The following is a 12,919-nucleotide window of genomic DNA, read 5'->3' on the forward strand; positions in this document are numbered from 1 at the left end:
AAAATAGAGAACGAAAGCCCGCAACTGCTCGCAGGGAGGGAAAGGAGAGATGGTGATCAGGAGAGAAACCAGGAAAGCGATCAAGGCATTTTCATTTCTTTTGGGTCAGGGACGGCGGGGACAGAGGAAGAGGAAAATCTTGGGAGACATTTCTGGGCCCACTTATGGAGCCGACATGATATCGATAGACTTCTCTGTGCGGTCGAGCCATGACGGTGTCTCTCAGCGCTCATCCCTGGAGTGGGCGCAACGCTGCGATGATATGGTGGCGGCAATGGCAGAACGGCCGTTGAGTGGCTCGACGATGAAACAACGGGGGTTGTAGGCGACGAGATCTCAGGGCTCGGCTGGCTTGCATTCGTCGGGGCCTCCTTGCGCCCGCGGACCAATCTCCATTCACTGCGAGCGAATTTAAACTTGCTCAGGTCGAGAGGCGAGAAGAGTGGCTCAGTCAAGTGGGGGGGAAGAAGCGATAGAGCGCTTGAGGGGGAGAGAATGAGCGAGGAAGCGGGTCGGGTAAAAGCCCAAAGTGGATTCTCAAAATTTGGTTGATTTTAGTTTTACTAGTACAAGTACTAACTGTATACTGTATACGACTGTATACTACTACGTACGGCGTACAAGAGTACATCGGAGTATGTGTGTAAAAAGAAAAATAAATAAATAAATAAATAGCAATTATAAAATAATAATAAAATAAGTTAAAAACAATTAAATATTGTGACTGGGTTCAAGACTTGTCCATATTCATACATGATCGCTCAACCAGTCCAACATATACTTACTACTGTAGTACCAGCATGTCAGAGTACCTGCATGGTTACCTTCACGGCAGATGGATCTCGCCTGTACGACACATCTCAAGCACTTCATGTTACATCTTCTCTGCAAGTTCTTTTCTTTTCTTGTTCTATTCGTCGCATCTGACCCGTCGCATGGAATGAGAACTTAATCTCCCGAAATTTCTCGCCGTCTTGGCAACCGGGAAATTGCTCAGGGTGCCGAAGCTGGTATATTAGAACGATTTATTACCAAGCTATTAGTTAGCCGCTAATGCCGTTGGTCCACTTGGACACATACGATGAATCATTCTCATGAGACATGTATCCTCCTCTTTGATCAGTACATATGAAGCCACATGGACAAGCCTGAGGTTCAAACACGGTCAGCGTGTGTACCTGACGGTACCATGGAAAATAGCCGCCCACGTCCACCGGAGTACCTTGGGTACCACATCGGGGAGCCCCGGTACATACATAACAATGGGAAATCTTATCAATCAAAGCATACTCCGTACATACTAGTACGACCTAAACAATGCTATTCATCCTCACTAACGGAGAAATCCTGGTCTAGTCCAACCCTAGCTCCAACTTTCGTCATTCATTGCAGTCCATCTGCAATATATTAAAAAGGCACAACGCCATTTAACCGGAGGTTTCCCCAATAGGAAACTAACGTGTATCATTCATTTGATCCCTGCGGTACAAGTCATATCTCCTGGCCTTATTACCACCCAGTGGCCACAGAACCCCGACACAAGTCTCCATCAAGTCTAAGACATTCTGCCCGGTTCTCCTGAGTGGCGCTCCGGAAATACACCAACCTTTAATTTACAAAAACGCTACCGTCGCCAACGGCTCCGACGCTATGTCACAAGGCTCACTGACTCCCGGTCGGGGAGGAGCGGAGAGTGTGTCGAATAGATTCCATTCTATCTTTGGCGCCAACTAGTCTAGGCTAATCCAACATCGTTGCAATTAAAGCTTTCCAAAAGCGAATCGTCCAAACATCCGACGAATGCCCGGGTATCATTCACTACCAAACCCAAATATCCAAAGGAACACCTCTAAAAGAAAAGAAAGACGAAAACGAAATAACCCTGAAACGCCCTGATAAACTTCCAGTGCCAATATAAAAAACGGGGGACCAAAAACCTTACTATTCGTCAGGCACAGATTGGGAGGGAACCTACCGCCAATTGAGAGAGACGGACTCTCATAAAAAACTCAGCTCGTCATCACTATCGTCATCCTGCGAGCAAGGAATCGTCCGCCTGGTTATACGTGGTGTACTGAATTGTTTGCCAGCACCCCGATGTCCCAATGTGGCCGAGAGTGACTTTCTCCGATTCGATTCGGTACCCTCGTCCGTGGTTCGGGAATAACGCCTGCGAGTCATGGGGTCTAAGGCTGAAACGCTCTTATTGACAATGACCACTTCAACCTTGGTTGTAGGGAATGAAGTATCGATAGAGAAGGCTTTCGGAGCTTTCGGTTGGACTGAGTCCTTGAGGGCCCCACGTGCAGCCCTGGTCCGGGCGGCTATCGGGGATCCTGCAAACGGGAGCTCCGACGCCATTGGTGAATCACGGGTTTGGCTTTCCACAGGGGCTGAGCGAAGCCTCTTGCATGATTTAGAGCCAACTCCTGTGACCGCAAATGCTCTTTTAGCTGAGACAGATGGCGCAGATGATGTGACGCTGGAGGCAACATCCTGTGAGGGGCTAGAACTAGACGATATGCTACTTGTCGAGCACGCAATGGTTGTTGACCGAGTAGAATATCCTTTGACGAGATTCGACTGAGTAGATCTCGCTTTGGTTGCAGGTGTGCTGGCCACCCATTCACCAATGCTTTCCTCCCATCGATACATATCAATGCTATCACCTAGGTCTCCACGGCCAGATGCGGGTGACTCTTTCGGGCTCTGCCCTTGCTGAAGTAGAACAGCATTCTGTTGGACCTCAATCGCCCAGGCATGGTCATCAGCATCCAGAGTAGACTCGGCGAGTCCCATGGCAGTTTCGGCCGCTACTTTTGCAAGGAGGGAAGAGAAACCGTGGAAATTCGTCAGTCCAGCCAGCTGTGAGACTTTGGACCGAACCCCGGAGGATACTCTAATTTGGTCGCTCTTGCGCGTGCGCTCGTAAAATTTGACAACCTGCCGGACCAGCTCTGCTAATTCTCTGACCATGTCATGCTGACACGCTAATGATAAGAAAAATAATTTCATATTCCTCCTCGAGATAGAGTCCGACGGGCCGATGGGCTCCAATGACGACACTTCGCCACACTGTAGCAAACGGTCGCCTACTAAGACATATCCACGGCGCAGCGAATGAAGAGTTGTCCTTTTAGCCTCGCATGGTTGTCCCAGTCCGATAGCCCGCTGAACAGTAATTGCCAAATGCCTCAACGTGTCTCTGAATTTCACGCCGATCACGTTATCACTGTCACCTACGGATTGCGACCGTGCGATATACATTCCACATAGCGCAGCAATAAGGCTTGAAGTGAGATTGTTCAAGGCATCTTGGATTGGAACAGGACAGGGCGACTGGTCTTTGGGTAGACTTGCCGTATTCGTCGCGGAGGCACGGGTGTCCTTTAGACGACCACGTAGTGTACTTAAAACCTTTCCGTGAGACACGAGCACATTCGAAGCCTGGATAATACCACTAGCGGAAAGTATCACAGCTTCGATCAGTCGTGTCGCAGCAGCCGAGTTAATACATTCGGTTGATAGGGCTTTGATTGCCCCATCTACACAGCGCTTCCACAGATTAGTGACCATCCACTCCGGCGGCATGACTCCACGTGAAAGGAGTTTCGCCAGCTCGTCAAAGATAAACGAGCGGCTTCCAATACATTTTGCGTAATAAGTTCCCAGGATGTGGACAGGGTCATCACAATGAGTTGATGGCCTGTGAGGGTCGAACGCTATTGGGTAATCATATGTGTTAACGGTTGTGAGTTGTTTAGACAATAGTAGCTCAAATGCGTCAATTTCGCCATGGCTCACACATTCCTCTAAAAGTCGACAAGCGGCGGCCTTAGTAACCCAACCCTTGTGTATCATCTCAGAGACCAGTCGAATGCCCTGAGCACGCACGGCTTCGCGTAGGGGCAACCATCCATTGCCACCCGGAGCATAATGGGCCTCGAGTTCGGTAAAATATGCATCACACATATCTACATCGCAATCCTCCTCGAGCTCATCCTGTATCCTCTGCTCTTCTGCAATAAAATCCGGGAGACGTCGCACGGCCATAGACAACAAGGACCGAGCGCCCCGGCTTTGCTGTTGGTTTGGCGAGGGCCCATGATTGTTCCTAGTTTTGCTCAAGAATTTGATAAATATACGATCCAAAAAGTGTGCGATATCCACAAGTCCTGTATCTCCCGAAAGGTCGAGCACTTCCTTCCACGAGCCCTGGTAAGAAGGGTAACTGCCCTTGTTCGTTCGCGTCGCTCTCCGTTGATCGGTCGCTCTGATAGTATTCGTGGGTAAAGGATTCCGAAAAAGTTGTTTCCTAATTGACGATGGCTCCAAAGGCTGCTTTGCTTTTCCAGTAATGAGGGGTGTCGCAATCTCGATCGCACCGGGTAGAGTTCTCTGCCGCTCTGGGCTGTGAATCGACAGCCTGCTGCGTCGTCGAGCGCCATTTCTTTGCCCTCTACTCGAGTAATTATGCCGTATTCGTCGTCTGATCGGTCTTCCAGGAACCCAAGCGGGATCACCGGGTTCTTCGTCCGAGTAAGAGCACCTTTCCTCCGCACAGGTCACCCTGGAGGGCCGGATACGCCCACTAGTGCCTGCATCCTCCCTCCCCTTTAGCTTTGAATGTGCGATGCTCGTAAGAATCTCGTTATGCTTTTCCAGGCGATGATAGATAGAACTTAAAGGGCGCAACATGCGATTTGCCCATTTCGCGGTTGGTCGTATGTCTTCCATGTTGCGCCAATTGTCTCACTACTTCTCCTGAAGCGCGCTAGTTAGCGTCGCGTCTAATATCTAATTCTAACCATAGCGTGGATGTGGTTACCTGTGCCACTGCGTCTAACGGGGCTCATTGATTATCCATGTTATTGTCTGCTTGCGACACGGGTTGCTCTAGGATGTCAAGACCTCCGGGGGCATGTCATATGAAAGTTAAACTAGAGATTCGATGTATGACTGCCAAATATGATATAACCAAAAAATATACAAGATTAGATGGCTCGTAAGCCTTTAAAATGCAGTGTGTAGGGCTGGTCGGAGGAGTAGCTATGATTATCGCCAAAAGACGTAAACATTGGACAAATTGAGAGTTCCCAGAGCGGTAAAGCGCCGGCCACTAATGCAGCTGTCGGAACAACCATTTTTCCTTGATGCTCAAGATCACTACTACTTAGTACATCATAACATGGAAGTTGGATTGAAATGGGAATATTATGATAGAAGCCCAGGAAGTGCATAATTTCATTATATATGCATTCATCGTCATATATGGTACATATAACACATCACAAATTAGCATGTATATCACTCGAGCTCGCTATGCGCAACTCAGTGGGGTTTGAATCATGCCATAAAAAAAGAAACAAATAACATGGAACACCGACTGGTGAAAGAGTAGAGAGGTTTCTTAAAGAAAATATATAATCAAGTATCCCGCTTATCCGACGTATCCCGCTCTTTTAAAATGACGTTCATATATAGTGGTCTTAACACAGTTAAGACATAGAAGTAAAATGTCAAGAAAGGGACCGGTGCATTTTTTTTAACCAAACATGATAGGAATTATAGATATGTTCAAGCTGATGACTTCTTCGAGCCACGAAGCTTGGGGTTGCTAGCTGCAGCACGCTTCTTCTGCTTGGACCGAGAAGAGCTGGTATCACCACCTTCGATGAACTTCAGCAACTCATCAATGCTTCGCGAGTCCAATGAAGGGTTGGCAGAGCTGGCTCCGGATGCCGAAGGTGCGGACTGGCCGACCTGAGGCTGGACCTTAGTACCAAGAGTCCGGGTGTTCATATTGATACGGCGGAGACGGCGAGCCTGGATGTCCTTGGCATGCTTGGCGATAGAGACGGCATTCTGGGTGAGCTGCTCCAGCCATGTCTCAGCTTCCTTAGTGTTGCGGTCTTCAGGACCCAGCTGGCTAAGGAAGATGTTGTAGGCATCGCGCATCTTGCCAACAGCTCCCTTGGAGTCTTGGTCGAGAGCAAGAGCCTGTGCCAGCTGGAACAAGATAGTAGCAGTGTTGATGGATTGCTTGCCAAAGAGGGACTCGCACACAGTCAATGAAGCCTCGAACCACTTCCGAGAGTCTGAGTACTGCTTGAGGTGCTGCAGCATTACAGCGGCGTTGTTCATGGTGGTGATGGAATCGGGGTGGTTTGGTCCATAGATAATCTTCCATAGATCCATAGCGTGCTTAATATAAACCAAAGCAGTCTTGGTGTTTCCAGAGGCATGCTCGAACAGACTAAGGTTAAGGTAGCTCAAGATGGTGTCAGCCGAATCAACACCGAGAGTGCGCTCAGTGACGATAACAGCCTTCCGAGCCAGCTCGACAGCAGCTTCCTTCTCATCAGTCTGGTAGTAAAGCATGGACAGCTGGTGGTAGAGCTTGGCAACTTCTGGGTGGAGGATGCCGTAAATCTGCTCATGCAGGGACAGAGATTCCAGAATGAGCTCCTGGCCCAGCTGCTTCTGGTTCTGCATAAGGGAGATACGTCCAGCTTCCAGGGCCTCTTCAGCAAGGGAGCTTCGGGGCGAGGCATCCTTGACCAGAGGCACAATGTTGACAATGTCGTCAGGAACGATGGATACAGTAGGCTTCTCGGGAGAGGCAGCACGAGCCGGAGACTTGGAATCGCCGCCCTTCTTCTTCTTCTTTTTGCCTTCCTCTTGGCTGGCGCTGTTGGTAGCAGGAACCTTGGCAGGAACCTTAGCGGGAAGTTGGGACTTGGCAAAAGCATACTCGCGGGCGCTAAGCTGAAGACCAAGCTTGATGGAGATATCACGAAGCAGCTGCAGGTGTCGCAAAGAGTTGAACCACTCAGGCTCAGGGGTGAAACGGTACCGGATAGAGACATGCTTCTCAATCTCAGCCCGCAGAGTCGCCGGAGTGACCTTCTCGAAAGAGAAGTCAGCCTCTGGATAGATCTCCCGCAGAGATGTGTCGATATCAGCTTGAGGGTTCGAGTTGACATCAGCACCCAAGAGACAGTTCAGGAGGTGGGCAATGCAGGAGGCGGTAAATGGCGCAGCCACGTTGCGCAAGTAACCGTTGGCAATGTGCTTGAAGGAACGAGCGATCATTTCCTGGACAAGCAGGATGGTCAAAGCATCCAGACGAGCGCCCTTCTCCTTGGACATCTGAGCCAGCTTGCCAAGGTAGCGGATGTTGATACCACGCTTGTGCAGAAGCTGACTAAGGGACTGTCCGTCCATGGGGAAGCCGACATCACCGTCGTGGAGATCCTGGATCAGCTCAGGCATCACCTTGGAACGGAGGAAGTCGCAAGTCTCACGGACCTCCTTCTCATCCTGAGCCCACTGCTCCTTTTCTTCGTCAGTCTGAGGGATCTGGCCACTGCAGACGTCAGGGTTCAAGGCAAGAGAGAACCCAGAGATGTCAACCCGCTCCTGGTCCGCTGCCTCCTCACTCTTCTCTTCGGAACCTTCCTCCTTGGTCTCTTCAGACTTCTCCTTAGAAGCGGCTTCCTCAGCCTTGGCGGCGCGACGGCGCTCAACCTCAGTCTTTACATACTGGCTCATCTTGTGCCTCCAGTAGGATTCAACAAGTTCCAATCTCAAAACCGACATGTTATGAGGGTAGGCATCACTTCCTTCTTCTTCCTGCCACATGACATCCAAAGGAGTAACGCGGTAGAGGTCGAGCACATATTTTCTGCCGTCCGTACCAAGCAAACCCTTGGTCTCAACACTGCCTTCCAGATCGTGACGCTTGCCTTCCTTATCCCAGACAGCGTGCTTTTTGATCCGGAGGGCCTTGGAGAGCTTTTCAAAGACAGGGGCAAAATCGGGGTGGGTAGCCACGACGTCCTTGCCCTCAACACCACCGTAATCAATCTGGTGCTCACCAGGTTCGCGCTGCTTGAAGATACCAGGCACAATACTCTGACCGACAATACGCTTTCCAAGGTAGTCCACGACGACAGTTCCGGGTGTGAACAGGCCGTTGATATCCAGCTGGTTGACCGCCTTGATTCCTACAACGTCCTTGCCGACAGCTACGCGAGCAGCTTCGTCGCCGCCCTCGGAAGCGAAAGTTCCGACACCGTCAGCACCGAAGGAGTAGAAGATGTTGTTGTACACAAAGATCTGAGCATCGCGACCCTCAGTGGGGTTGAGGGGAGCAACTTCACCCTTGGCGACCAGAACGGCACCGCGAGCCGCGGCCTCGTTATAATCCGCGAATAGCTTCGAGGTCAAGCGCTCTCGGAAAACACGGTCCTGAACGGTGTCACGAGGCAACTCTCGCGTGGTCTGGAACTCCTCATTCCAGTCTCGCAAGGTTTCCGCGTTGTCGACACCAGAGATCAAGTAGTTCTCTTGTGACCGTGTGATATCAGGTTGATGGGCGTTCACACTTGACGTAGGAGGAGCAACGAGCCATGGGCTGTTGGGAATAGCGTTCTGGAAGGGGAAAGTAGTCAAAAGGTCCTTCTTGTTGTTGGCCTCCTGCAGCGCTTCGAAGGAGGCGTTGAAAGAAGGAGACAAGTGAGAGATCAGAGTAAGAAGGGAGTGGGCGCTGCCCTTCTTCGGCATGGGCTTGGGGAACGGATCGAACCTAGCATTAGAGCACTTGTTCACGAAGAAGCCAGAAACGTGAGAAGTGATCTGGAATTGCTCTCCCTCGTTGGTGGTGACCTGGAGGTAGAGCAGGTGACCCTTTTGGCGGAGATGGTAGGGGACAGGGTTCCATGGTGATAGCGAAATCGACTTAACGGTCTTGGGAAGAGGAGCCTCTGCTTTAGGGAGGATGGTGTTGAGAGATGGTGAGCCGGTAATGTCATATTTGGACAACGAGTGCTCCTTCTCGGCAGTCTCTCCGGCAGCGGCTTCCTCGGAGATGGAATCGTGCAGCGACAGACCGGCGCTGATACCCTGGAGGTTGTCGACACGGTCGCCTGCAGCTCCGACCAGCTCTCTCATTCGGATAACGTGCATGCGGGATTCCTTCTCGGTATATGGGTCTTCCACAAGGACGATTTCCGAATCAGCCTTCAAGTCGGGAACTTCAGACAGCTCGACAAAGTCATTGATACGGTTGCCGTTGAACTCCAGGTGGAAGCAAGTATACTGGAAGGTGCTGGGAAGCTCGACAATCGACTGTCGGACATCCTGAACTTGCTCCTGGCTTGACACCTATGGAGGGACAGAACAGTTAGGCAATCTGTTAAATGTCTGCGATCATTTAGATGTTAATTGGTTTCAAACACCCACCATCACCTGAATCTTATAAGGTTCGTGAGGAAGCTTCACGGAGATCTGGAAAAGGCCTTTCAATTCGGAGCGGTGTTAGTCTTCAAACGACGACAACAGTATCCCAGTTGTGACGTGGCATACCTCCATTCTGCTCCTCTTCCTGAGCTCCCTCGGGGTGGTTTCCGTTGGTAAGTTGTTCCGGAGTCTCTGCTATGGCGGTTAGATTATCGCACCTTACGCACTGTGAATTTTGAAGATCACAAATGTGCACATACCTTTCGAGTGCTCCAACTCTCCATTGGTCTGGGCCATTATGATCGATGTTTTGGTAATAAAGGTAGGTTTCAAAAGAAAATATAAGGCTTAAAGCTGAAGCTACAACCTGACGGAATGTCTCGAGCTTCAGACCCGGCTGGGGAAAGGAATTAGGAAAAAGAGGAAGAGGGAAAAAAAGTTGTCGGCGTCGGGGAAGAATGTAGAATGAAAATAAGGTATGATATACAAGTACAAGGGCAATTGAATATAGTAAAAACAAACCCCGTACCCAGACGAATGAAGGGAAACAGAACAATACCCCAAATATGGAAAATAATGACAGGATGCAAAATGGTTGAAGCTGGAGAAAGTAATGGGGAAGCCGGGCAAAGAGAAAATTTCGCGCGGAATACCCTCGGAAGTGCTCGGGGCGGAGGAATGGGTATGGTAATAGGAATTACATTGGGAAGGTTGTTCAGGTAACAAAAAGGGAAAGAAAAGTATCAAGATCTCCACACATACCGTTCGATTGACCCCAAATTAAACCAGATCCACTCTTGGAACAGAATATCTTTCGCGTGAATAATGTAATTTATCAATTGACTCTCTAATTCGCTTCTCTTGGGGTGTGCCACGTTATGTGGTCAAGTCCTACACCTACGCCGGAGTATACTCTGTAGGATGGGCACAAATCCCAAGTAGGGCTGTGGATTGTATGTATCTTACGCGTGAACTGTGTCTTCCATTAATTGGTCTCAAGTACCCCGTATGCTACTCTCCACCTACTAGTACACAGTAGTGATGTTCATAGATCCCTCTATTCTCTCCTTGAGTCATTCGAAATGCCTCTTGAGGTACCTGGTGGAGGTACTAGAAGTATGTACAATGCCTTCAAGATAAGTAGTAGAAATATCTAGCTCAGGTATATCAATTGTTGAAGGACATATATTCATACAACGGCGATCACGATGTACTTACTCCATATTAACATGTTTGAACTTTTTCTTCTCATCCATGGAGGCTTTCCGCTTGACTTACCGACACTTCGGCAGAGTTTACCGACCTCGCAGTCAGCCACACTTCCCAACAAATTAGAGTCGTGCAAAGCCACAGTCGATCTCCATGCGATCGGGGGCGCAGCACCGGAGAATATCTTTGTCTGGAAATTGAAAGATTGGGTCCAAGCTTCCACCTCACCTTCTTTTTGTGTGGTGCTGTCTTTCCTTTTCTTATTCAATACCCACTAGACGACTCTCGTTTATCCTCATCTTTCTTTGATGCTCTGTGCTGGTATTCAATCGGTGTTTGATTCTTTACTCGCCAGTTCTCCTTTTCATGTATCTATCCACTACGTCATTATTCCCCCTATTACTATAGTCGACGCGTGTAATTTCCTTACAATCTTTGGAACCTCCAGTTTTATTTGCCTTTGACGTTTGTAATCGTTGTTATTTATTTTCTTTTCTTAAAAAGATTATCCATTGCATTGATACATCCCGTGGCGTTCATTTAATCTACGGTGTATATGAGCGATGCCGGTATACCGATATGTTCCACGATCCCTGCCAATATTCTCCTCGGGCCGCCTTAGCCTGTCGAGACCGTTGAGGGCCATTGGAGTAGCTCCATATAAATCGGGAATGCATTTCTCACAGGGCTCCTACCAAGCTGCCCCAAACCCCTTGGAGCAAGATGCAGGAGATGACGGAGCCCGATCCAACAGCAACGACGGAGAGCCAACATTCAGATCTACTATCCTAAAAATGATGGAGACCGCCGCCACTACTTTTGCTTCTATTGCCGTTCTAGGGTATGCTACCTAGCGGCTCCCATGCTGCGCTTGGTTGCTTACTGACGACGTTCCAGTATTGCGGGCTACTCGTATCACCGGTACTACAAGTATCTGATTTTGGAAAAGATGGAAAATGCCTTCAAGCCGGGCGATCCAGCACTCGAAGTTGCGGGTGTAGAATCAGGAAAACATCAGTATCACCATGAGGAGCACTGGGTTGTCCGCGACGAACAACCCAGGATGGATCGAATCATCGCTGGTGGCGCTGGTGGCCGTTATTTCCTGCTCATTGGTGAGAAAGGCACTGGAAAGACATCTATGCTCCTAGAGGCGATGCGCAAGATTGATGGCGAGGGTTGTGCTATGTTTGAAGCACATGGTGATCTTGAAATTTTCCGAACTAGGCTAGGGAAAGCGTTGGACTTTGAGTTCCATGAAGAGTAGGTTGCTTTATGGCCCTCCTTTTTGCAACTGCTGACAGATGGTACCAGCTACATTGGAAGTCTTTTTAGCATTAAGGGTCCTCGAGATACCACCCCTCTCTTGGACATTGAGCGCGCATTCAACAAGTTAGAGAAGGTGGCGCTTATGCGTAGACGTGAGGGATTGCCAGCTTTGATTTTGATCATTAATAGTACTCACCTGGTCAGGGATGATCATGATGGTCAGGATCTCCTGGAAATGATTCAACAGAGAGCGGAACAATGGGCGGCTAGCAACTTGGTGACGACAGGTAAACTGCACTCCCTCTTGCTTCTAGTATAGACCCTGACAATACCGAAATTGCAGTCCTCAACAGTGACGATTACTGGGTATATGAACGCCTCAAGCGATACGCCACCAGGATGGAAGTCATCCCTGTTTCGGATCTACCCAAGCAACGAGCGATGGACGCTCTACGGAGGTATCGCAAGCAGTACTTTGGTGAGGAATTATCGAACGAAGTACTTGAAGAAATCTACAACAAAGTTGGTGGACGTTTGTCCTTCCTGAACCGGGTGGCCAAGGCCAAAGATTATATGAAACTCTGTGATGGAATATGTGAGGCCGAGAAGAGATGGTTCCTCAACAAATGCTGGATCCTTGGACCGGAAATGGATGACGACGTCATGGATGAGCAGAAGTACTCTGTAAGTACAATAAGTGCCTCGGGATACCATGAGAACACTCTAACCAAAGACGTTGACAGTCTGCTGCGATGGTTCTCGCCAAAGCGCTTGTCGACCAGGAGAAGGAGATGGAGAAAACCTATGACCCGGAGATTGGCCATATTCTACCAGAGATACCGCTACATAAGGCGCGGGAAGTTATGACAAGAGCGGACTTTATCCAAAGTTACGATCATGACAACATCTTTACAATCGATTCTCGAGCTATGGTCCGAGCCGATTCTGTTCCTATGCAGAATGCTTTCCGAGAAATCTGTTCTTGGGAAGGATTTGACAAGCACCTGGAGGGAACACTGGAGCGAATTGGTGATATTGAGAGTCTTGGACGAACCCGTGAGCTCACCATCAAAGATCTCTGGAACCAAGGCAAATACCAGCTTGCTATGCGGGATCCCAATGGTCGCGATAATGGTGTTGCTGAGTTCACGGTGGTGGAGGGCCAGAAAGAGGATGAGGACGACTGATTGAAGCATAC

At 49.3% G+C, this 12,919-nt stretch overlaps 3 protein-coding genes across 3 annotated transcripts; 1 reads left to right on the top strand and 2 right to left on the bottom strand.

Moving 5' to 3' along the window:
* Positions 1-1,998: 1,998 nt before the first annotated feature.
* Positions 1,999-4,737, bottom strand: ANOM_005133 (uncharacterized protein; the record flags this gene model as incomplete). Its single annotated transcript, XM_015550390.1, has 1 exon — positions 1,999-4,737. The coding sequence occupies one exon, from the start codon at positions 4,735-4,737 to the stop codon at positions 1,999-2,001; it is 2,739 nt and encodes a 912-aa protein (XP_015407423.1).
* Positions 4,738-5,577: 840 nt separating this feature from the next.
* ANOM_005134 (translation initiation factor 3 subunit CLU1) lies at positions 5,578-9,540 on the bottom strand (the record flags this gene model as incomplete). The annotated part of the gene is made up of 4 exons (XM_015550391.1): positions 5,578-9,168; positions 9,247-9,302; positions 9,370-9,438; positions 9,504-9,540. The coding sequence occupies 4 exons, from the start codon at positions 9,538-9,540 to the stop codon at positions 5,578-5,580; spliced, it is 3,753 nt and encodes a 1,250-aa protein (XP_015407424.1).
* A 1,475-nt stretch (positions 9,541-11,015) lies between these two features.
* On the top strand, positions 11,016-12,908 carry ANOM_005135 (ATP-binding protein; the record flags this gene model as incomplete). Its single annotated transcript, XM_015550392.1, has 5 exons — positions 11,016-11,293; positions 11,350-11,715; positions 11,767-12,008; positions 12,065-12,405; positions 12,465-12,908. The coding sequence occupies 5 exons, from the start codon at positions 11,016-11,018 to the stop codon at positions 12,906-12,908; spliced, it is 1,671 nt and encodes a 556-aa protein (XP_015407417.1).
* Between the last annotated feature and the right edge of the window lie 11 nt (positions 12,909-12,919).

This window comes from Aspergillus nomiae (genome assembly GCF_001204775.2).
Source record: "Aspergillus nomiae NRRL 13137 chromosome Unknown contig00113, whole genome shotgun sequence".
NCBI lineage: Eukaryota > Fungi > Ascomycota > Eurotiomycetes > Eurotiales > Aspergillaceae > Aspergillus > Aspergillus nomiae.